Genomic DNA, 25805 nt, shown 5'->3' on the forward strand with positions numbered 1-25805 from the left:
TTACTTTGTTTAAAGGCAAAGCATTAATCACTTGCTTTGACGCCCACGTAAAAATAGAGTGTAAATATATTTTATAGGGCAAGATGTTGCCAACATGAACATGTCGAAAACACTCGATCATTTTATGCACGTTACAGACACTTCAGGCAATAGGACAATTTTGATAGATGAATTCGGTGAGCAAGTCTTAGATGCGTCAATACGTTTTGCGGTTAATAGGAAATGAACAAACAGTACGTCTTAAATGTGTCGTGTGTTATATACCTAATGCTCATCTCGTTCTGTTCTCTTGAGTGAAGTTTGGTTTATTATAATATTTGGACACACATGAGCTCCGCTTTGTTGTTTTTTTTTTTATATTGTTTATGTATGACTTTTCTATTTTAAAGTGCTCATAATAAACTGTCGCATCGTCAATTAGCAATCCGCCTTCTTCTGTCCTATTAAACACATTTTGAGCGGGATTCTTTCGTTTTCATATTTTTCTACTGAAAATTAACAAGGCTTGGAATTAAAGGCAGACCAAGGTCTCAATTCAATATAACATATAAGGCAATATGCTTTTTGAATTTGCATTTTGTTTTGTTATTCTTAATTTATTTTACGCTTTTTGCGTTTGTCTCTCTCGGATTACCATTGCAGTATGAAATCAAGAAAACCTTGCGTTGATATAGTCAAACTGGAGACTTCAAAATATATGATTTTTAATTATTTGATTTAGGGTAATAAGGTACATAACTGTTTTATGCTTAAAGCTTTTTCTAAAAGCAGCCTGGGAAACAAACTATTTGATGTATACTACAATTTCTTTATCAACTCATTATACCATAAAACATCATAACATGACTTAACATTTTGTATGTTTTGCTTTTTTTAAAAGCGCACTCTTTCATGGATTGTTTTGATTAAAAATAAATAGTTTGTCAATATTTTATAGAAAAAAATATAGGGCATAAATTGTACTTGAGTCAAACTTATTATTTTTGAGTACGTTTTGTGCTTTATATATTTTTCGGTAACAAAGAGATAAATAAATATAAGTGTTTTCAGATGCATTACCAGGAAAACTTGTTTTTGGTTTCAAAACATGTGCGAGTCCCTTGTAAAACATTTGTAATTTTGAACAGTGTCATGCTGTATGGAAAAAATGAGTATAGCTTGAGATTGAAAAAATGACTTGAGTATTATCGTGCTTTGGGGCCCAGGTCTAATAGATCCAATGTTTAGCTGTATTGTTCCTATAATAAAGGATGATTTGTCAACTGCTCTTAAACAATGAGTCTTATTAATAAATGATAAAAAGAAAACGAATTGTATACCTTCGAAAGGATTTGTTATATATAAAATAAAATAAGATAATACGAGACTAATTATATGAACATTTGATGAACCCCTCACCTTCAGGTTGACCATGGACGTTGCCTATCATTTTTATGAAACGTTTTTTTTTCATGTGTTCTTTAAAATTCGAAGTAGCATGTGAAATTTACTAATAAAGTTTGTTTTTTATTTGATTTTTTATAAAATTTAATTTAACATTGAAAATTAATACTCAGTTATACATTAAAATCTGGGTAAATGTTAACGCTGCTTATCAACACAAGTGAAAATAGCCTGAGTAACATGGAAATATCACTAAAACAATTATATTACATTTTATGTGATACAACAGTTCTAATGATATTTGCTTACTTTTTGATATGTCAATGACTTGAACAGATACCAAGGGCAGATCACGTTGAAGCTTGTAGGAGTACAACATGAGTTTGCGTGCAGGGCGGGGTTAACAACAAAACGATCTCGTGTGTGTGTGTGGGGGGGGGGGGGGTGCGCGCGTCTCTATGCGTGTGTGAGTTTGTGTGTGTGTGTGTGTGTGTGTGTGTGTGTGTGTGTGTGTGATAAACAAGGCTCTTTGAAAGATCCAGTTGTAAATGCAAAACATTAATCAAGCTAAAACAATGTTGGCGACACCGAAACCGACTAGTATGACTGTAACATCCCTTCTGAGTTGATACTTATTCGAAAAGACCTGCTAAAACATAACGTAAGCGAAACAGCCTTCTCAAATAACATAATTTATTCACAAAAACAAGAAATTTTCACATTCAAAAGTCTTTAGATGCCCATTCCAGAATTCTTAGAGAGAATACTTTTAATTCCATATTCCAAGACGACCTGATTTATTGCATCCGGACACGAGTGGGAAGCCCTGTCTGAAACATATGGAAGAGGAAACATATAAGCGTTTTACACTGTGGATTCATTTTTCACATATTTACCGTGTTGATAACTTCTTTTTTAGTGTTAATCTTGGAATGAGCAAATTTCGAATAAATGCCTGAACACCAGTTATATAAGACTGCTGACAAAAGATCAGATAGCAGTTTTTCATATGTACGTTCGAAAATTGATGAATTATGGCTAAAAGCGTTACTAACCCTTTAAGTAAAAATGAAATGTTTGGTAGTTTTCGGAATTATTGAGATCTGCTCTATTGTGAGATTTCCCATATGACTGAATTGAAGGCATTGACGTCAAAATCAGCTGATTCAAAGACAATAATAAAAACATGTCAAAATTGTCAAGCTTTGAAAGTGAAGCTTTAAAGATTGAAGTTAATGCTTTATTACAGTATTTTGATGTAAGGTCTCATGGATTTGTTTGTATCTTTTTTTGCTATGATTTGGCTTAATATTTGAGCCAGTGTAAAAACAGGCATTATTTAATGTTAGTTTATTTTGGCAATCTACAGAAAATGAAGCGAGCGCAAGTTGAAACTCTAAAAATTAGCTGTTGGGAAAGTGGGAACACACCGTTAGTCTTATTAAATTAGTGTCGGGCAATGGTAAATTGTCACGGCTTTATGCATATGTTATAAAAGCAAATAAAATGGTTTGATGTTTGTACAAAAAAATGGAAAAGCAGCGAACCATGACTGTTTTTGGTGTTTTTCGTTTAAAAATCAACGAATTGTTGATATTAAGATTGTTAGAAATACCGAGGTATGTATGCACAAAACTTTAAAGGAATGACCTCGTTAAGTTTTTTTTTAAATTCATGATCGGTCAACCAAAGACATTTTGGGTCTCAATTTGCTTGATTGGTTGTAAATCATAAAGAGCATATAAAAGGAAGAAACGATTTTTGAATATTGTCACATACATATTTTAATTGTGTACTGAATTGTCGCCAATAAGATTTGACAGCTTAAATATTTACATATCTATTTTTAATTCTGGTTAATGACGTAAGCTCAAACAGCCTCTTAATCGTCAATTGTATTTACTTTGCCATGCGCAGAGGGAAGACCGATCTATGAAAATAGACGACTGTACAAAGTCACGTAGACCAACGAATATGCTCTACGAAAATAAATGTTTGTGAATCTACTCTACTACGGAATGCCGTTCGGGCCATCGCCTATGAATGGCGACATTCATAGGCGATGGCCCTAACGGCATTCCGTACTCTACGTATATATGTTAGAGTTCAATTTGGCGATCTAAAGAAATGGAGCAAGCGCAGCGAAGCCGCAGGCCGAGAAAGCGCGTTATTTGGTGTTCGCACTAAGTTGACACACTAGCTCTGCCCTTTGTGTAGTCACGTGGTACTTTGCCGCGAAAGTTTTGCCACCCAGACGTTAGATTCATTAAATGAGTGTTGGGCAATGGTAAATTGTCGCAACTTTGTGAATATGTTATAAAATCAAATAAAATTGATTGATGTTTGTACAAAAAATGGAAAAGCACCAAAAACATGAACTTTTATAACACTTTTCGTTTAAAAGTAGCAAAATGTTGATATTAAAATTATTAGAATTACATTGGTATGTTTTCATAGTACAGAACTTTACTGGGATGTCCTCGTTAAGTTTTTTTATTCATCATGATCAATAAAAGATTGCACATTTTGGTTCTGAATTTGTTTAAGTGGTTGTATATTAAAAAGAGCGTTTTAAAGGAAGACACCAAAATAATATGAAGCTACAGTAAATGGGTAAATCTTTGATTTTGGTCCACAAATATGTGCGAACACCAAACTATGTTTACGACTTCTGGAGCTGTGCGTTGGTGAACTAGAATCAAGAACCTATGGTGGCACTTTACTGCTGTAAGATAACCTGATAACATTCACGATTTGTTTCGTGTTAACCACTTAATCTTCGCGATAATTTTTAGCTATATAGTTGATCTTTGCGAAAGTTTTTCGGTAAGAGATATAACATAAGACTAAAAACAAGCTTGAAAGTACCCAGCACTCCCACGTGTTACCTTTTCATGTTGCACAGCACTAACATGTTATCTAGTTATGATGATATGCGAGTTCCACTGAATAACTAGATAAGATTCGTGTTACCACTTATCCCTTTGCTGTATTTTCATTCGCTGTATATATTACATGCTGAGTTAAAGAACTAAACAGTAGCCAATTGTATAAAACTGTTCAAATTTCTGGTTTGGCCATAATTAGTCCAACAATTTATTGATTAGTCCAAACAGTACTACTAACAAATCAAATCATTTAAATACTGGTATGCAAACTAGCCTAAAATAGCAGGTGGATGCAAATTATATGTTGCTTTTGTTGAAATTCAAAAAGGTTTTGATTCCATTGATAGAAACCCCCTATGGCATGTTTTAAGTCGGAAAGGAGTTGAAGGAAAATGATTTAGGTCTTTACTTAGTATGTATAATGAAAATCATGAATATGATGTAATGGATGTAGAAGTAACTATATACAAAGTTTTGTTGTTTAAAACAGGGTTGTTGAACAAGTGCAATATTATTTTCCCTTTTAATTGACGAATGTCCGTGGAATACAGTTGTATCCAGGTACTGTTAGTTTTTCTTTACTTATGTCTGCCAATAATATAGCGTTATTGTCAGACACTGCGTTTGCAAAAACAGATTTAGGTTTATGTGTGCTAAGTTACACACAACAAATACTACTGTTTTAGGGGATTCTGGCAGTTACCCAATGTATATAAAATCTTTAAAAACACATTTATTACAATTGTTTTAATCTACCGAAAAGGATGAACAAATGTCGAAAACAATGTTTCTTATAAAGGATACCCAGTTTAATGTAAAAGAAATGTGCAGAAAAGACGGTATTGGTACCTTTTAAAACCATAGTCAATCGCAGTAAATCTTTTAGCATTCACCAATCATTTAATATTTTTGCGTTTTCATCTATTAAATACAAAGTTATAATATTGTTAAAAGTAATTAATATTTTCGATAAATGCATTATTTAGTAGTTGAGGCTGTATCACTCAAATTTTTTGTTTCTTTTACATATGTGTGTATTAATTTTGACTAAGAGTGTCACTTTAAAATACTCAAAATGCCTGATCATAGATTTGTTAAAAAATGCCATATTATGATGTTTAATGTTGACTAGATTGATTGACTTGATTTTTTGTTAAAAATACGTTTGTGTCTACAATCCATAGGTTTTGGTTACATTTGGGATAGTCAAAACGTTCTGAAATGTTTTTTTATAAAGTCGTTTACAAAAAGATGTATAAACAAGACTGCTAAGTCAAGTTAGAATTAGTAGAAAATTATGCTCATATTACGCTTTCAAGTCATATTTCGGCTACGAAAAATATGTAGATGTATCAAATATCCGAAGATTTAGATTTATATATGTATGTTTTACAACTAGTTCGTATGATTTGGAAATTGAAAAGAGTCGTTATACTAATATCCCAAGAGAACGAAGAAACTGTAAAGTATGCCAATTTGAATGTTTTGAAGATGAATACCACTTTCTTTTTGTTTGTGACTTCTACGAGGATCTGCGAACCCAATATACCACACAGAAATATTATATAAATTGTTAAACAAGTATAGAATACATACATAGAATATATGTCATCATCTAATGTTGCTATAATTAAAGGCGTACTATGTACATAGTTGTACCATGCATTTAATAAAAGAAAAGTTCGATTTGAAGAATGAAATTCTTAAATCACGATGCATATAATAAAATATTGCTGTATATTTGTTTTATGGTGTTTCATTGAACTGTTGCACAAAATTGAAACTTCATACTGTATATTTATATTTTGAAATGGGCCGGTGGCCTAAGGGTAAATAAACTTTGTCATTTTCATTGTCATGGTCATTGAGTGTTTATACTAACCAAACAAAGCAGCGTCATAGAACAATAGTGATATTTATAGTTTTAATAAAATTGGGAGTCCGGACTTAAATGTCAGAAAAAATGTTCGAATTATGTTTTAATTCGTTTGCGATTTTCTGTACCTGTACAGTCTTCTGAGAAATTAAATCATTACAAAGCAAACATACTGAAGCCATCGAACTACATCCGTACAAATGAGACTAAATCAATCGTGTTACCTTGTGACAAATTAGTTTTCCACCGCAACATAAATTACATGTATTGGTTAAACTAGGTAAGAAACAAAATAACAAAACAACTCACCGTTCGAGCAACGAACACAATTCATCTGGCACTGAAAGGGAACAATAAGATTTCTTGAAATACTACGTAACTTCAAAAATACATGAACTACAAAATACAATTGTGATGTGTCGTTTGTTAGACCGGAATTTCAAAAAAAAAAAAATCTAGCATAACGTACCGTTATCTTGAATAATGATTATCGGGTTTGTACAACTATCCCGTTTCAAGAAATAAAAATAAGTAATTGTAATATACCGAAATATCAAACTTCTTATAATTATACACAAAATAAATATTCTATGTTACCTGGCTGAACAGATTTTGTTGTTGGCGTTGTTGTTGTTGCTGCTGTTGTATTTGTTGTTGTTGGCGTTATTGTTGTTGTTGCTGCTTCTGTAGTTGTTGTTGTAGATGTTGTTGTTGGCGTAGTTGTTGTTGCTGCTGCTATAGTTGTTGTTGTTGGCGTTGTTGTTGTTATTGCTGCTGTTGTTGTTGTTATTGCTGCTGTTGTTGTTGTTGATGATGATGTTAAGGTTGTCGTTAACTGTGGTTCTTGAGATTGCTGCGTTGACTCGGTGCTTCTCTCGGACACTATCTTTAAAGCCATTGGTTGTTCCACAGCCAGTGCATCGAATGTCAAACTATTTTCATCGCCCAAAGTGCTGTCGGTTTTAGGCACATTCGACTTCTCATTGTTCGTAATTGCAGAAGTCTTCTTCTGAGGCAACGGTTCCCCGCCGTTTTTATCAGTTTGGCTGGAAAAATGTATACTCCCTGTATTGGCATCTAAATCAGTTAGATTTCTGCCATTGCCAGCTTCTGTTTGATATATTGCCAAAGATGACGTTTGGTCACTACTGGCGTCAGATTTTGCTTTTTCAGCCGATTCTATACCGTTTTCAACTGCAGTTTTAAGGTTGGAATTCGGCTGATCCAACTTCTCTTGACCTATGTTGATATGTCTGCTGTTTATTTCAACACAAACACTTAATAATACTACGCAGAAATATTTTGTTTTGAAACACATTTTCTTTATAAAATAAATGTTAACTTTTCAATTTGAACACAAACTCAATCTTTTGCACACACTGATCTATATCTATATCAAAACCACTGTTCTTTTTCAAACTTTATCTTACATTCTCAAAATTTTCATCCTTTTTAAATCTGCCAAGTATTTCATACTTTGAACCAAGTGTAATTCGTTTCAGTAGGCTTCAGGGATTTTGTATCATCTGTTGTCCTACTAAACAACACCTCAAAGCATTTGAAGGCGTTACTTTGTTTAAAGGCAAAGCATTAATCACTTGTTTGACACTCACGTTTCGATTAGAAATAAAATGTAGATTTGTACGACAAGATGGTGCACACATGGAAATGTCGAAAACACTCGATCATTTTGATGAATGCTACAGACACTTAAGGCAATATGACGATTTATAAATGTAATAATTCGGTGAGCAAGCCCTATATGCGTCAATAAGTTGCGCGGCGAATAGAAAATAAACAACCAGTACGTCCTAAATGTGTCGTGTGTTATATACCGTATGATCATTTCGTTCTGTTTTTTTTTTCAGTGGAATGTGGTTGGTTATGAGGTTTGGACACACATGAGCTCCGCTTTGTTGTTTTCTACATTGTTTATGTATATCATTTCTACTTTAAAGTGCTCTTGGTATCAGTCTACAATTCGCGATCTTGTGTCCAAATTTTACCATTTACATCGAGATTCTTTATTTTCATATATTCTTGCTGAAAAATAACAGAGCTTGGATTTCTAGACGGACCTACGTCACTTTAATTCGATTAAAGAGTATATAGAGTTGCAATTGATTGAGTGAATAGTATAGAGTGATTCGTTTTGTTTGTCTGTTTCGCTTTTTGCGTTAGCCATTCTCGGATTTCCATTGCATTAAGAAATCACATAATAGTAAAACTGGAGCATCGCTCCAAAAGATATGATTCTGAATTACTTTAGTATTTGATTTAATGTCACAAAGTACAAAACTGTTATATGATTTAAGCGATTTCCCAAAACTACCCGACTGCATAGGACTACACCACACCAACACATATAACATATGCACATGGGCTACAGCCTTTTTCCTGCTAAACTGATTGGTCTTGGGTTGGGACTTTTATGTATTTCGATCTTTTTAGTACTTACACTAATCAACTTTCTTCATATTCTTATTCCTACTTACTAGTGTAAAAACTTCGGTTCTGTTCAATCCAATTGTTGTTCGTGTTCATGTTACCTCAAATAAACTCTTGATAGTTGACGCGACGGTAGTTGCTTAGTAGGTCACTGGAATGTCCCATTCGGAGCACCTCGGCCATTTTTATCGAAAATAACCTCGGATGTATGCCGGTACATTAGTAAAAATAGTTCGTATTTTTCAAATTATATCATTAGTTAAATGTAGTGTTTAGCTTGTATTTATTGATTTAAGTTTAAATTGATTGCAAGAGGAGTGTATTGTTGCAAACATAATTAAGATTCCCAAGAGTTAAGTCTTATTACAATTAACCGCTAAATTAAATTATTACGCGATCTACTACACGATCTTTATTGGATTAATGGGCTTGTTCACGTATTTCGCATTGTTTTATTGGATTTCTGGTCTTGTTCCCATGTTTCGCATTGTATTATGGGGTTTCGGGGCCTGTTCCCGTATTTTAGATTGAATTATTGGATGCCAGGGCTTTTTCCCGTATTTCGCCTTGTATTATTGGGTGTCAGGGCTTGTTCCCATTTTTCGCATGGTATTATTGGATTTCTGGGCTTGTCCCAGCATTTCACATTGCATTATTGGGTTTCTTGGCTTGTTCCCATAGTTCGCATTGTTTTATTGGGTGTCATGGCTTGTTCCCGTATTTTGCATTGTATTATTGGGTGCCAGGGCTTGTTCCCGTATTTTGCATTGTATTATTGGGTGCCAGGGCTTGTTCCCGTATTTTGCATTGAATTATTGGGCGCCAGGGCTTGTTCCCGTAGTTTACCATGTGAATTTTTGAATAGATATAAAATAGTTTTACTTTATGTCTCTCAAACAACATGCAAACATCATTTGAATTTATGTTCATGGTTGCAACATCAGTTTTGCACCAGTTTCACCCAAACAATGGCCAGTAAACGCTTAATTACTTATCAGGGTCTTTTTCGATTATGGTATACGTCGTGAAATATCATAGCATCGTAATTGTAACTTAAACACATAGCTTAAACAATTACGGCCCATATTAGTTGTATTGAAAGAGAAACAAAATATTGAACATACAATTATAAGCGAATGCCGCTATATGTTCGTAAGCCAAGCACACCGGTACTACCATACACAGACAAATGTATAGCATAAATATAAATACAAAAGCATCATCTCCACGCCAAGCTTCGAACGTAATATACAAGGGCAGGCAAGCAACTACTCCGTAAATTGTCCTTCTGGTAATGCATATGATGAGTTAATAGGTGTGGCTAAAACCCTTCCCTCGACATTTGGCATTATTCGGTACCCGAGACTCTTCAATTCGTATAATAGTATGTGTGACACAGCATTCGGGTAGAAAATGAAATAGTTCCCGGAGCGCAAGAGGGAAGGGGTATAACACCCTCTGAAGTCATTTGTTTATTTCCCTTTGCCCATCCAGTCCAAGAGTCCGAGGATTCCTGCGACCAGCATCACGATACTACATATGATGGCCAGAGCAAAGCTGCCCGAGTATTCGTCGTATGGATAGAAAGCCTCTGCTCCCCATATAATCACACCCAGAAGAATGCATCCACCTGGAAGACATAATTATTTGAATTTATGGAAATGAGTCAAATACCCTGCATTTCCTTTGAATCATGAAGTTTTCATTAAAAGCTGTATATATTCAACTCAGTTTTCCAATACAATAAAAGACACCGGGTACACAAGAACTTACAATCAAATAATCGTTAATAATGACAAACTGGAAATAAATCGTTGACGAATACAAAACGCAAATTAATCAACACTTCAGTTGCGATTTAGTTCAATTGAAGTATTATTCTCGTACAACCAGCCCGGCAATGCAGCATTGTATGTTTTATTAACAAAACCACAATGCATGCACATACATGACATAGGAAAGCCACATTCTCAATGGAGAATCGACCGCGTACTACTCAATGTTTCTCATAGTCAGTGTGAATCAATGTAGCTGAGTTTTATCTACTACTGGTAATTGTTGATAACAGATAAGTCTATTTTCATAATAATACAGGCTAATAATTTTTACTTTGTCATCTACAAAACAACTCCGTAATTATTCAAATGTTTCATTGACATGGAACGAGTCAACATTATTTACATAAGGCGTAAAAAAGGTTTCTCGGCCTACCCTATTTTTTGCCCAGACACTTGACATTTTTATTGCACTGAGATCAATCGCTTATCACTTATTGATTTTTTTTCTTATGCATATAATTTATAGTTTCTGGTTAAAGAGATATCTATATTAAATAAAAATGGTTTTTTCCGACCTACCATGGGGGTATGAAACCGGAAACAAACATATGATAATTCACTCTACTACTTACATGCACAGAAGCTCAAGATGAAGGCGATGAGTTTAAGAACTTTCATGTCCTTGACAAAGATGACAACGATGACCAGAATTAAGGCTGCGATAATAAGCAGGATTCCAATCACTTCAAAGGCTTGTGTTGCCTCCCACCAGCCTGAAAAGTGCACGCATACCTTCAATTGGACATGCTTATGTTTTAATATTAGTATTAGTTATGGCCACTCAAACCTACACGGACCTAAAAGCCGAGATTAATTGTGGAAAACACATTATTGAACAGAAGAAATATAAAATCGAGAGTGATGCCGGGATCTCATACACCAGTTTAAGGGATCCGACCCACAATAATGTGATTTTTGGGGTACCTGGGGACCCCATACTAATAAGGTATCGTATAAAAGGGTCACAAAGTTATGTGTCGAGCCAGATTACATAAAATGAATGCCACATATATTGCATGTGATTACAGCGTTCAATAACTAGCATGTGGTATAGTCGAATGGCGATGCAAATATCCGCACACAAATTACTGACAGGTTAACCTCCGCCTAATTGTTACGTTCCGAAATGGGAGTTAATGTGTTAACAACTTAATTTTAGCCATTAATATACGCGAACTCTTTTTCGGTAAGATTAATAACATAAGACTTAAAATAGGTTTGAAAATACCCCAAAAAATGACACCTCTAGTTAACTAGATAAGATTCGTGTAACCACATACTAAGTGAAATTCGCAATTTCTAAGTAGATAAACAGTTGTATAAATAGATTTAAAGATGATTAGTTACACGAAATCTTATCTAGTTTACAAGTAAGTAAGTTACTTATTAAGTGGAATTGGCAAATCATAACTAGAAAAAAAGTTACTGCTAGAAGCCATAAGTGCATTTATAGATAAGTGGTATCTTATCTAGTAATTAATAACTATTATGGACTTAATTAAGTGTAATTCGCAAACCATAACTAATTAACCTGTTAGTGTTATATAACTAAAACTGGTAATAGGTGGTAGTTCTGGTCACTTTCAAGCCAATTTTAATCTTGTGATATTTTTTTTGCCGAAAAAGTATCGAGAATATTAACTAGACAGCTAGATAATTATCGCGAAAATTAAGCGAACTCCATCATGTTATTTTACGAGAGTAAAATGCCATCATAAGTTTTTAACCTAATACTGCGTTTGTTTGAAATTCTTGAAAGGGACATTTGTAAATATCAAGATTTAGGGGTCGTTTTTGCTGTTGGTGATATGAACGCACGAGTTGGCCAAAAGATAGATTATATCGAATCGGACTGTTTCAATGAATACATAGATAGTGACGATTATGTTCCAGATAGGCGGCTACTGCGCACCAGTATGGACATGGTTCATAATAGACAAGGATTGCAATTACTTGATCTATGTAAATCAACGGAAATGCGAATATGCAACGAACGTATTGAAAATGATGGCAAACATACGTACTTTTGTAATGCGGGATGTTCGGTCATTGATTATCTTTTGTGTAAAGAGTCTGCTTTTAAATGTATTAACAATTTTGAAGTACTAGATTTTAATCCGTTTTCGGACCACGCGCCGCTAGGGATAAGCTTAAAGGGGCAACCTCAAAGGACCAGTGATGCGGGCACAGAAAAGTCGAACTATATTAAGTGGGACTCTGATAAGAAAGAATTATATAGACGAAATATGATATCGAAATTGCCAATTTTTAATAATATCATAAATGATTGTTCAATTCAAAGTAGTGACGATATGGACAATGTTTTAAACCGTTTTGTAAATGTAATGAACGAGGTTACGCAACCATTATTCTGCAAAGAGCGAAACACGGTTAAACGTACCCGTCTAGCAAAAACGCAGGTTATGTATACAAATGAATGGTTTGATGGTAATTGCCGAGTTGCAAAACGTTCATATGAGAATGCATTACGGGACTTTAATAATCTTAGAAATAATGATAATAGAGTACGACTGGTCGGTGCTAAAAAGGCCTTCAAGAGCATTACGAAGAGGACCAAAACGACGTTACAGGCATGCAAAGATTAAAGAAATTGAACGATTGAAAGGCAAACAGCCGAAAGAGTTTTGGAAATATTTTGCTAAGAAATAGCAAATGAAAGAACAAAATGTAGACGTTAATGAGTTCAAAGAACATTTTGAAAATTTAGCGAGCCAAATCGGACCACAGTATGAGAGAGATTCGGAGAATTTTTGTTCTACGGAGCACCCGACTGACACACCGGCATTTCCTGAGCTAGATAGGGAAATAAGTGTTGACGAGGTTAGACGGGCTATTAAGGGACTGAAACGGGGAAAGGCTTATGGGACCGACCTTTTGATTAATGAGTTTTTCATCGAAGCAGGGGACATAATCATTGCACACTTAACGGACATTTTAATATGATTTTCAATACAGGTTATTTCCCTTCGTTATGGATGCAGGGCATTGTTGTACCTATCTTTAAAAAGGGCGATGATAGCAATGTGAATAATTACAGAGGAATTGCCCTATGCAGCTGCCTGTCCAAACTTTTCACATCGGTTTTAAATAATAGGCTGAAGAGTTGGGCCGAAAAAAATAGCAACATATCAGACGCACAGTTTGGATTTCGTCAGGGATTATCAACTACGGATGCTGTCTTCTGTTTGAATAGCATCATACAACACATATTCTTTAAAGGAAAACGCCTATATGCGGCATTTATTGATATGTCCAAATGTTTTGACAGTGTATATAGAAATGGTCTGTGGTACAAAATTTATAAACAACTTGGTTTACGGGGCAAAATGTTTAGAATTATTAAGAACATGTATGAAAATGTACGAGTACAGGTACGGCACTGCAATAGTTACTCCGATTTCTTTGATATAGCTACCGGCTTGAAGCAGGGAGAAATATGCTCACCTTTGTTATGGGCCATGTTTATCGAAGATCTAGAATTATTTTTACAATCTAATCCAGACAGTGGAATCACGTTGAAACAGATAACTTTGATATTATTCCTTTATGCCGACGACATGGTAATATTAGCGGAAACGACCGAAGATCTACAACGAAGTTTGAACAGTCTATCCGGTTATTGCAAGCGTTGGGGTCTGCAAGTCAATGTTGATAAAAGTAAAATCATGGTTTTTAGAAAACGAGGAAGGCTGAAACGTGGTGAAAGTTGGATCTATAACGATAAAGTAGTAGAAATAGTTGACCAATTCACGTACCTAGGAACGATATTTAGTAGTAACGGCCAATTCAACAATAACCAGCAAATGCTAGCGGGAAAAGCTTTAAAAGCTATGTATACTTTAAGTGGAAATTAAAAGGGCTTTGATTTGAGCCCAAAGACACAGTGTGACCTTTTTGACGCGTTTGTTGGTTCGATATTGGGCTATGGGTGTGAAATATGGGGATATTTCAATGCAAAAGAATTGGGAAGAGTGCATCTGAAGTTTTGCAAGCGTATGCTAGGTGTAAAACTTTCAACAAGTAATGTAGGTGTTTATGGTGAATTAGGACGCTACCCATTACATATTATAAGACAGACTCGAATGGTGAAATATTGGAATATTAAAGTCATCAATACTAACAACTGTGTAATTAAGGCACTTTATGACGAATTAGTTGCTGACAACAATATTAGACATTTAGATAACTGGTCGTCAACGATAAAGGACCTACTTTATAGACACGGTTTCGGGAATGTATGGGAAAATCCATCCACTACAAATCCTGACTGTTTTGCTCAATTGTTTAAGCAGCGGCCTATTGATCACTTCCGCCAAGAATGGCACACTTCCCTCCAAAATAATAACGTACTTACTCTTTATAAATATGTAAAACCAAAGATTGAATATGAACAGTATCTTGACGTTATGAACTCAACGCGTTATCGACATGTGTTAAGTCAACTGCGACTATCATCACATAAACTCAGAATTGAGACTGGTCGTTACGGGAGAAACCGAGAAGAGAGACATGCTCGACTATGTGTTCTTTGTGATAGCAGGGACATTGAAGATGAGTTTCACTTCATGTTCAAGTGTGATATATATAAAAGCATAAGAAAAAGATACATAAGTCGTTATTACTGGCAGAATCCAAGTATGTTTAAGCTTATAGGACTGTTACAAAGTAAAAATAAGAATGTATTAAACAATCTTTCTTGTTATATAAATTGTGCGATTAAAATTAGAAATAACTTAAACAATGCCTAAAGTAAGACTGTTTCTGTTTTATGCTTATTGATACATATGCTATAAAAAATATAGTAACATAATAATAAATGGTTTTCTGAACTTTTTATTACTACCCTCCACATTGTTATCTTTGTATTATTATATGTTTTGTTTTATTTTTAAATGTATTATTTGTATGTGTATGTGTTTGTTTTTGTATGTATGTACATTTCTGTGATTGTTTGTATGATGAGAGACTATGAAGTCTAAATCAAAATAAACTTCTGTTCTGTTCTGTTCTGTTCTGTTATAATAAATATTACTACATAAAAAGGAAAAGATAGAATTAAAAAGCAAACGAATGATAAGTTTAAGACTTATTGGTAAAACAAACAAATAAAGATATATTCATTTATTAAGAATACTTACTTGTAAGATTTTTAAACTTTCCACAGCTTTTATACGAGTTGGAATTTGCGTTGACCTTACTACAGCCCCTAAAGAGGGACCCATAGGTCAGCGTTCGACACTAACGGGAGTCCGGTAGTCCGAGACTCCTAAAATTCGGCTCGGACTACCGGATTTTCCGTCTAGGCAGTCCGTCGGACTCCTTCATTTCAAAATCCAATTGTACACAAATCGTATCCGAAGGGTAAAAGTATCCGAAAGCTCGTATGGTTATTTTGCGACTCGTCAAATCGTTATCATTTAGACGCTCTTTAAAGTAGTAAGTGACGTCATAGACTGGTATTCATGTATCTTTTAAAGTTTGTAATATGGTAACTAAATCGATAAAACGCGTCAAACGGTGTTTACAAAAAATATTCCTCGTTGATTTTAGATGTAAACAATGTTTATGTCAACGGTAAAATGGATTTCGCCACCGGCAGCGAAAATAAAAGAACTGAAAAAGAAAAAATCATAAAGAGTTTGTAATTTATACATAAAGGATATTTAGCAAGCATGATTAAAACAATTGTCTTGGCTGATGTTTGAACTGACATCTGTATGAGTACCTGACTGTAGGTAGCTTTGTCACTGTGCGCTCTAACGTGCGATTGAAAGCCATCAAAAATCTTTTAAGGGCCATGATAATATTATAAGCTAAGAAAATGCAAAAAAGGGAAAAATAATTAAGTTAATCACCAGCTGACTGCTTGTTAATTCAGCTGAACAAAGCTATCTTTGACAGGTAGTGCATTCTGTTTATGGATGCTGAACATTATTCAGAAATAAGGACAGTCCTACACAGACTATGTCACAACGTACCAAGCTTATATTGCAAAGTCTGTTAGCATTGACACAACATATAAGGCATGTCAGTGTCTCATTGCACTGATTGCAGATGAATGTTCCAATTAAACAAAATTCAGTATTTGATAATGCCCCCGTTCAATTCCCTTATATCTGATGGCTCCACAGCCGCTTCACAAGAGGCCAAGGTTCTATATGCTAGATCGTCAGTTCATGGCAATTTTTTCAAGTCATATTAGAATCTATAAGATAAATAGTTTCAGTCATGTTCATGTTATTTGAATAAAACAATTAAAATATAACTTAAATGTGCTCTCAGAATACAAATCTCTAGTTTGCCTTTCAGAAATGAAATACCAAAGGCTCTGTGAAATCATTGAACAAATAGTCATCAGTGCTCCAGCCAAATGACAATTTTGATGTGAATTAAATTAGCCTTTATGGGACACTTGCAAGGGCCAGTACTCAACTTTTTATGTAATTTGATGTTACTTCTTTCAATACGGTACTTAGACTTTGTTACCTCAGCTGTTAACTTTAAGTCAGTGTCAAAAGTATGTACATTTATAACTCATTTCTGGACATTGACTGGCAAACAAAAGGGCACAGCAGGGTGTAGTAAAATGGGAACCGGGTACTTGAAAAGGGCAGCGGGTGTCCCAACCTGTTATTTAGGGCTAGCTGGAGCATTGAGTCAATAAATTTGAATAAATGTTCTAATTATCCTGGACTCCTTAATTTTATGCCGGACTCCTTGATTTTGGAATTAAGGAGTCCGGTGGACTCCTTCTCTAAAAGTCTTAGTGTCAAACACTGTTAGGTCTCGACTCCCGAATTGTCAGCACTGAACCAATAAGGAATAGCCAGAGCTAGAAGCTGTATTACGAAGGCAACTACCAGTAAAACGAACGTTATCTTCAAAAACAAAGAACTATTTCCAAAACCCATTTTCTATTTTGTAATTAAGCCCCGATATAAAATGAATGCTAGATCGCCGAAGTCACACATGCAACTGAATCAAACGTCACACCTGAGTCTGTACACAGACGGTTACTGTGTTTTTGTTTATTCCAACCCATGGTTACTGAATTTCTGATATCGTTCGTGCCCAGGCAAATTTACCCGGGCGAAATAATTTCCCTTTCATGCGCAGAGATGTCCCGCAAACCCGTAATGTAAAATTGATTGATTTGCTGATTTCGTATTACTATCACCTTATGGCGTGAGGGCGTCATATATAAGTAGGTGAGATGGGTTATTGATCAAAAACCCTTTATCATCATTGATGCCAAATATTTCAAGTAGCATTTAAAATGGGCGTGGCGTGATTTTCAGCTTTAAGTAACGAATAAGGCCACTTATTTTGTGGTAGTAGTTGCCTTGTGTGTTTATCGTTGTTGTGTTGTTTTTTTTTGCCTGATCGTCCTCCAATATTTTGATCTTTGTGACATTTGCAAATACCTTGAACTTAGTAGTACGTCTGGCAAATCTCTCTTGCCTTTAGATTATTTGTTTTATAGTATTTGATTTATAGATATACGTATATGTAACTCACAAATATACAATCGGCTCATTTGATATTGTAAGAGTATTCAGTTTACCCCGTTTATGAAATGCAAGATATTATTTCGCTAGAGTGACCCCTTTTTAGTCGTTAGTCTGTGAAGGTTAATTATTGTTGAACGAGAATAAAAAGACGAAAATATGTTTAAATGTTACTTATTTTATTTGTTATAATTTACCAACAATGAAGCAATATAGTTACATTTGCGACGCCATCCGTAGTAGTCTTAAGTTATGTAAGTTACTGTTAGTTATGTTAGTGTAAATTTTGATGTTGTCAGGCCTAAAGAAATGCAAAAAGAGATCCCTGTTCTTCTGCGCGTTCCATTTTATACCCAGCTCCTTGATACATCTTCAACAGCCACCGTAGTAGTACTTCGTCAGCTCCCGCCAATGAAAATGCTGCATTCGCCAATTTCCCTCTTCTCAGCCAATCGAAAAGACGCGACAAAAGTCTTCTACCTTGTGTCAGTCCGCGGTCCAAGAAATAGTTATAGGCCGAACATTAAAGTTATTGCTAATTTCAATAACTAATATACTAAAACTGTTCTGCTATATTAATACATCCATATAAAAAAATATAATCATAGTGTAAATTAACCTTACATGATTTGCTGTGTTACTTCGCAAATCTCACGAACCAATATTTCGTAAACAGACAAGTTCAGATGGCGCCACATATACATGTGATACAAAAGTTACTTTCCAGTGGAATTATGACGTTACCAATGAGATACGAATAGTGTAAGATATACTCTTTCACAAGTGACAATATATTTTATAGTGATATATGCATGAAACCTTCTTCAATGGTTATTTACATGCAAATGTCATATATTTCCGCGACCTGTCAAAACTGTCAGAAACTTGGCACATTGATATCTATAGAAATCGTGGTAAATATGTAAGTATGGTTAAAGTTATTGTTCATCGTTGTTGCCAATCCATGTCAAGAAGCAGTCCCAGTCCCTCACATTATAATATAGAAGCATATTTCATTGTGACACAAGTTTACGGAAGGAAAACGAAAATGGTTTCATTATAATGATAATGATAATAATTATAATGCGTTGTCATATATCGCAAAGGGTTTCATCCAATATATGTCACATTTTTATCCTTCTACGGTGATTTACAATTCTTTAAGGTAACGAATTACTGGTTACTGGTATTAAACTACTTGAAAAACATTTTATTTATGCATATTTTATGTAAAGTTTGTTTCACCTGCGAAAGTCAACATAATTTTCAAAAAATAGAAGCTGGATATTTGATAACGTGATGAAGGTCTTCTGCTCCATTTACGATTTCTCTTACGAATTGCTCAATTGATGAATAGTATCCCCCGTTTTAAGTAAACGCCAAACAACTTCTATACGTGCATCCTTTGCTTAGTACCTTAAACTGAAATTTCGTTGATGGAATACCAGTACATGTATTATGAAGCATATATTTACGCTCTGCCTCATTGCTATTCATCAATAACTAGGACCTTTTCGAGCGTTTGAAAGCCAAACAAATTTTAAATGGTTATTATTTGCTAATCTTGCATACCGAATTTTGCGATTGAATGCAGCTTTCAATATAAAAATATGATTGAAATATTAATAAATATCAACGCCAACAACAGTGCGTAATACATGTCCGACTGAGGCTGCACATTTGCGTCAAGTTGCTTACTGTGAGCAACAAATTATAATCGGTACACATTCAGATCTTTAAAGGGACTCGCCTTTGTATTCAGACCAAAATATTTTAGTCCCGGTAATGCATATGAAAACACCAATATTAAACTTATTTTACCCTTTGATTACAGAAAAAAACCCATACAATATAAGAATAAAACTGTTCTATGGCGGGGAGCGAACTTACGGCAGTACAGTCATGAAAACTTCTCGCCCACGAGGACTCAAACATAAACTTAAACTTTTTGCTAATGAGCTTGTTTCTGTAGCTTTTCGCATAAATATTAGGCCTTTTGGCCGTAACTAACGCTATTCATAATCGTGGACTTCGAAGACAATAGTACAGCATATATCAACATTTTTTTAAAAGGTTCTAGCTGTCAGCTTCGTAATCCTTATGATTTGCCACACTTTATTACGTCATAAAAAGTGCGTTTTTCAAAACATGAGCGATTTCCTAAGTCATGTAGTGCGAAACATTTTCACTATCGTCCAGAAAATATTTGTTTCTTAGAAAAGCCAAATGCAACTACAGGTGTGTGGTCTTATGTCATTGTATGTGAATTCAGCCCGTAATTCCTATTTGTATGCAATCCCTGCTATTTTCAATTCAAAGGGATATGATTTTTAAATTAAATTTACATGTGGCTTGTTGTTTCGTTGGTATTAAAATTTTCAATACATGTATAACCTGTCAAAAGTCTTCACACTAAGATTTTAAGTGCATTCGTCAAAACATTTGAAAAATCCTCGATTGTCATTGGACCACATAAAGTGCAAATTCCAAGTGTATGCTATACTTATAATAAAATTAACAATAATACTATTAATAACTTTGTTTTATGAAGATAATACATTAAGGCACATCGGGATCTATCTTGAAATGAGGCTTTTATTATGAAAAAATAGAGATCATACAAATAATGGATTTAACAATTATACCGAAATAATCATCAATCATTACACATATACGCAATATCATGCACAAGATAATCAGCAATTGGTATAATGCAACAGACATTCATAAGATAATTACGAGTTTATTATTCTATTATTGATATTCCTTAAGGTATGTTTTACACAAAGCTGTTTAAGTATTTAATGTAGAGGCTTGTCGAATAAGAACTGGAAGAGTGTTTCATACATCTTTGAATTCGTAAGAAAAGAAATTACTACCATAATTGTTTTTGTTGCAAAGTGAACTGTTATTTGTGTAGGTGGTTGACCTTAATGAGTACTTTGTATCGTTCGTAAATGGAATTACTTCACTTAAATATGTGTTCAAGATCCCGAACAAATATTTAAAGATAATAAGACTAACATAAAATTAACATATGTTATCAAAATATGACAATCAAAATTCTTTGCATAATTGACCAATCACGGAGTCAGAAGAGGTTTTTGCTTCTAAATTGTGGATATTTCAATGGTGTAAGATTGTTTTCCTCTGCTTCATATTGTACAGCAAAAGTCCATCGTAGATAAAGTATAAGCGTTGTTAAAAAGCCTTTATGTTATCGTTTAAGAAAATAACTAATAATTGCAAGTGCATTTCTAGAGTTCACTTTACGAGATACTTGTTTTCAATTTGATCCCTCGAGTTTAATTGATCATCAATAATTACAAGGCAAATCATATGGTTCAAACCTTATATTATTCATTTCCAACGACAATGTAACGATTTGTTTAACTTTGTAACAACTAGAAACAACCATGCATTTAGATTTCCCAGGGTGGATTAACGTATTGTTGTCAGAGCAACAAGAAGGAACTATGTTGTTCTGCTCCTGGCACCATAGTTCGCAATATATTGAAACGAACTCAAAACCAACATGTAATAACGTGTTCTAATACTGTATTATATTTTCTGATTTTTGAAATATATACGTTTAATAAAATTGTTAAATAAAATATTAATCTTAATCACGAGTGAAGAAGTAAACATAAGACACAGCTGCAACACGGATGTGTCGACAACTCATTTTCTTTGCAGCCCGATAAGTGGTATATCTGGCGTTTAGTGGCCGTGTAAATCCAAATGCATGCAAACTTGAATCGTCAGCAAATCGTGCAATGCAGGATTTAAACGTCTACCCAAAGGAGTTTGCTTGTGCATGCAATTGGAATGAAATTGCGGAAAGCGTTAAAAGGCTTTAGGCGCGACACGCCTGATTCTACTTTTTATTTGCGCTCTCACATCCGGAGTTTATTTATGGGACAAAAATACTAACGGCCAGTTGGACTGAAAAGGACTGATGCATATTGCATCAGCCGGAACTTATTTTGAAAAGGACTGGTGAACTTGCACCCCAGTCCGAATAAATTGTAAGATTACATTATAATGTAAGTAAAAGTCACATGCAGTTGGACGTAAAAGAAAGTCCCAAACAAGTTTTTTTAAAGGGACAAGACACCAGATGATACAACTGCAAGAAAAAGAAAGAAGAAAATTGTCAAAAACTTATAAACTTGATTCTGTTTCGCCTCTTGCGTTTGTCATTCTGGATTTTCCATTGCATTAAGAATTCACGTAATAGTAAAAGTGGAGCATCGCTCCAAAACGTATGATTCTGAATTATTTGATTTAATGTCACAAAGTTCAAAGCCGTTCTATTATTAAAGCGATTTCTCAAAGCCACCCAAATTGCATAGGACCACACCTCACCAACACATATAACATATCCACATGTATTACAGCTTATTCCCCTCTAAACTGATTGGTCTTGGTTTGGGACATTTATGTATGTAAACCTTTTTAGTACTTTTCATATTCCTCACTAATGTAAATGCTCCAGTCCTTTTCAATGGCTGTTCGTGTTCATGTAAATCTCAAATAAACTCTTGATATTTGAGAGTGCAATCTTAAAATCATAATTTATAAGACGAAGTAATTAACATGTATTTTTTTATGAAGCACTTCGAAACGTATTACCCGCCAGGGCAACTAAAGGCGTTGACCACCGTAGAGCATGTTCTCCATTGAATTTGTTTAGTTTAACGTAACTTTTTATCCGAAACGCAGAAGTTGCTCAGTTGACCATTGGAATGTCCAGGCCAATGTAGTACACTTTAAAGCGGCATAGCTGTCGTTCTTTTCCACTAACCAATACTACTCATTTTGACAAGCGGCCACGTGAATTAAGGAATCCGGTTAGGGCCACATTCAATGTCATGTGTCTCACTTGGACCACAACGCACGACATTCACAGCGACACACGGAACGGCAGACGACATTTAAACGCGACATTCAATACGACAAACGTGACACGATATGATGACACACGACATTTGATGCGACGAAAAACAATTAATCACATGAATGTCGAGTTGCAGCACTGTCATGTAGCACAAAATGTACATATCGTGTGTCACTCTGAAAGTCGCTCGTCATATCATACGTTGCGTTGGAATGTCTTGTTGCGTTCTATTGTCGCTTTGAATGTCATGTGTTGCGTTCCAAGGACGACACAAGATATCCGGCGTAAAATACGACACGACACACGACAGGCGAAGCGACAAACGCCACTATGTCGTGCAAGTGTCGTGGTTTCGCGTGTGTCGTGTTACGCATTGGTCTTAACAAAAACGCGTCACACGGCAAACGCAGCGACACTCGATACGACGCACGACATGCGACGCCATACACGACAAAATATCGTGGAATTTCCGTGTGTATACCGGTGTCATTAACGGTGAAACGGTAATCGAGGAGCCGTGTATACACGCGCTCAGGCAGCAGACAATTGTTTTGGCGGTAGGTGAAATTACCGAATAAATCGGGAAGTCGAATTACCAGAAAACATTTAATACATACAATATTGCATGCAAGTTTTGGTCGCATGTTGTGTGTTATATCGTGTTTCATATCGAGTACTGCTTTGAAATGTCGATTGTCGTGTCGTGTGTCGCTTTAAACGTCGTGCGTTGCGGTTCAAGTGTGCCGCACGACATACAATGTGGCCCTAGCCGGATTCCGTAGCTTACGGAGTATTAAGCGGGGGTGGAGGTTGGGCGCGGAACCCCCCGTAATGACGTCATTAGTTCATACTTTTGGGAATCGCTTTACTGATTGAGTTCAATTTTATAAATAACTTATCTATGTGCAACTTTCTTAACTTTGGACATTTATGTAAGGACCATAGTGTCAAAAAGAACTTTGATGTACGTCCAAGTTTATGGGACAGCTTATACTACTTAACTAAGCTCATATAATGATAAAATGAGTACTGAATAGTGTAGGGAATAGTCCTTTTCAGTTCGTGTTTCATATCCCATAAATAACATCCGGATATGTAAGATGCAAATATAAACTATACTACAATTTCTGTCAACCTGGACTGCTTGATTTTGATAATTGTATTAAAAGGAAAAAGAGCATAATGAATACCTTTTCAAAGCCGAGATAAACTGCCGAAATTCGGCGTTTTTCAAATAAATGTACGGGAAAGTCGTATATATGGCTTAATAGCATGTACATGTATGAAGCAAATGAAATAATTTATCATGATGCAGTACTTCGTTGCGGGAAACTATTGCATGCATTGTCATCACATACATACGAGAATAGAACATGCAAACATAAACACATCATTTAGGAAACCTTTAAAGTAACTCGTTCAAGTTTGTAAAATGCAATTTTTTTAATTACGAAATAAAGTGTGGCAAATCATAAGGAGTGTTAAAACAAAAATACCAAACGCTGAAACCCTTCAGCAAATGTTAATATTTGCTCAAATATCGTCTTTGAAGACCACAATTATCATCAGCGTTAATAACGCTATTGAAAATTAATTACGGCTGTGGTGTTGCGTGATTGGTTGATTGACATTATCACGTGATGTTATCAATGATCGTTAACAGCAGTTTTGTTAGAGTTCCGGTGGCCGTGTGGCTGTTTTCTACTTTTTTATTGACTTAACCGGTGTGGGTTCGAACCCCACTAAAACCAAAATACTTTTTATGCTATAACTGTATTTTTTCTGCAATTTCGATATCATGGTGTAAATTAATGATGAAATACCGTGAAAATTTATTTTCGGTCCAAAAACATGAGCGAGTCCCTTTAAACGACATACCCACGATAACTACAACAAAAAGTGTCAATCTGTCTTGGCTGCTTTTTTTTTGGCATTTCACTTTGGGTTCCACGGTTTTGAACAATTGTGTTTAAACTTGTAATGTGTTTTTTTTATGCGATTTCTTGCTTCGTTGATTAAGGCTACTTAGATTCTTTGTTTTTCGCATTGTGTTATTGGGTTTCTGGGCTTGCCCCCGTATTTGCATTGTATTATTGGGTTTCTGGGCTTGCCCCCGTATTTGCATTGTATTATTGGGTTTCTGGGCTTGTCCCCGTATTTGCATTGTATTATTGGGTTTCTGGGCTTGTCCCCGTATTTCGCATTGTATTATTGGGTTAATGGGCTTGTCCCCGTATTCCCATTGTATTATTGGGTTTCTGGGCTTGTCCCCGTATTTGCATTGTATTATTGGGTTTCTGTTCTTGCCCCCGTATTTGCATTGTATTATTGGGTTTGTGGGCTTGTTCCCGTATTTGCATTGTATTATTGGGTTTCTGGGCTTGTCCCCGTATTTGCATTGTATTATTGGGTTTCTGGGCTTGTCCCCGTATTTGCATTGTATTATTGGGTTTCTGTTCTTGCCCCCGTATTTGCATTGTATTATTGGGTTTGTGGGCTTGTCCCCGTATTTCCATTGTATTATTGGGTTTCTGGGCTTGTCCCCGTATTTGCATTGTATTATTGGGTTTCTGGGCTTGTTCCCGTATTTCGCATTGTATTATTGAATGTTTGGGCTTGTTCCCGTATTTCTCATTGTATTTTTGGGTTTCTGGGCTTGTTCCCGTATTTCGCATTGTATTATTGGATGTTTGGGCTTGTTACCGTATTTCTCATTGTATTTTTGGGTCTCTGGGCTTGTTCCTGTATTTCGCCTTGTATTATTGGGTTTCTGGGCTCGTATTTTGCATTGTATTATTGGGTTTCTGGGCTTGTTCCCGCATTTCGCCTTGTATTATTGGGTTTCTGGGCTCGTATTTTGCATTGTATTATTGGGTTTCTGGGCTCGTATTTTGCATTGTATTATTGGGTTTCTGGGCTTGTTCCCATAGTTTTCCTTGTGAA

The 25805-nt window shown here is 35.2% G+C and overlaps 2 protein-coding genes across 2 annotated transcripts; both read right to left on the reverse strand.

The window, feature by feature from the left end:
• Window positions 1–2056: 2056 nt before the first annotated feature.
• Window positions 2057–7774, reverse strand: LOC128235002 (uncharacterized). Its single transcript, XM_052949677.1, has 3 exons — window positions 6745–7774; window positions 6457–6487; window positions 2057–2213 (listed from the first exon to the last, which is right to left on the reverse strand). The coding sequence occupies exons 1-3, from the start codon at window positions 7463–7465 to the stop codon at window positions 2153–2155; spliced, it is 813 nt and encodes a 270-aa protein (XP_052805637.1). The 5' UTR covers window positions 7466–7774; the 3' UTR covers window positions 2057–2152.
• Window positions 7775–9814: 2040 nt separating this feature from the next.
• On the reverse strand, window positions 9815–17365 carry LOC128235650 (uncharacterized). The gene is made up of 3 exons (XM_052950455.1): window positions 17246–17365; window positions 11006–11165; window positions 9815–10225 (listed from the first exon to the last, which is right to left on the reverse strand). The coding sequence occupies exons 1-3, from the start codon at window positions 17363–17365 to the stop codon at window positions 10068–10070; spliced, it is 438 nt and encodes a 145-aa protein (XP_052806415.1). The 3' UTR covers window positions 9815–10067.
• Window positions 17366–25805: the final 8440 nt, after the last annotated feature.

The sequence above is a fragment of the Mya arenaria genome, chromosome 5, assembly GCF_026914265.1.
Source record: "Mya arenaria isolate MELC-2E11 chromosome 5, ASM2691426v1".
Taxonomy (NCBI): Eukaryota; Metazoa; Mollusca; class Bivalvia; order Myida; family Myidae; genus Mya; species Mya arenaria.

What these genes read in the sequence shown, in the direction of transcription:
- LOC128235002 (XM_052949677.1), bottom strand. Translation starts at nt 7,465, where the DNA reads ATGTGTTTCAAAACAAAATATTTCTGCGTAGTATTATTAAGTGTTTGT. An exon ending in AACAAAATCTGTTCAGCCAG is followed by an intron (nt 6,488 to 6,744) that starts GTAACATAGAAT and finishes GTTCCCTTTCAG; the next exon opens with TGCCAGATGAATTGTGTTCG. An exon ending in TTGTGTTCGTTGCTCGAACG is followed by an intron (nt 2,214 to 6,456) that starts GTGAGTTGTTTT and finishes CATATGTTTCAG; the next exon opens with ACAGGGCTTCCCACTCGTGT.
- LOC128235650 (XM_052950455.1), bottom strand. Translation starts at nt 17,365, where the DNA reads ATGGGTTTTGGAAATAGTTCTTTGTTTTTGAAGATAACGTTCGTTTTA. An exon ending in TCAGTGCTGACAATTCGGGA is followed by an intron (nt 11,166 to 17,245) that starts GTCGAGACCTAA and finishes GTCCAATTGAAG; the next exon opens with GTATGCGTGCACTTTTCAGG. An exon ending in CATCTTGAGCTTCTGTGCAT is followed by an intron (nt 10,226 to 11,005) that starts GTAAGTAGTAGA and finishes TATGTCTTCCAG; the next exon opens with GTGGATGCATTCTTCTGGGT.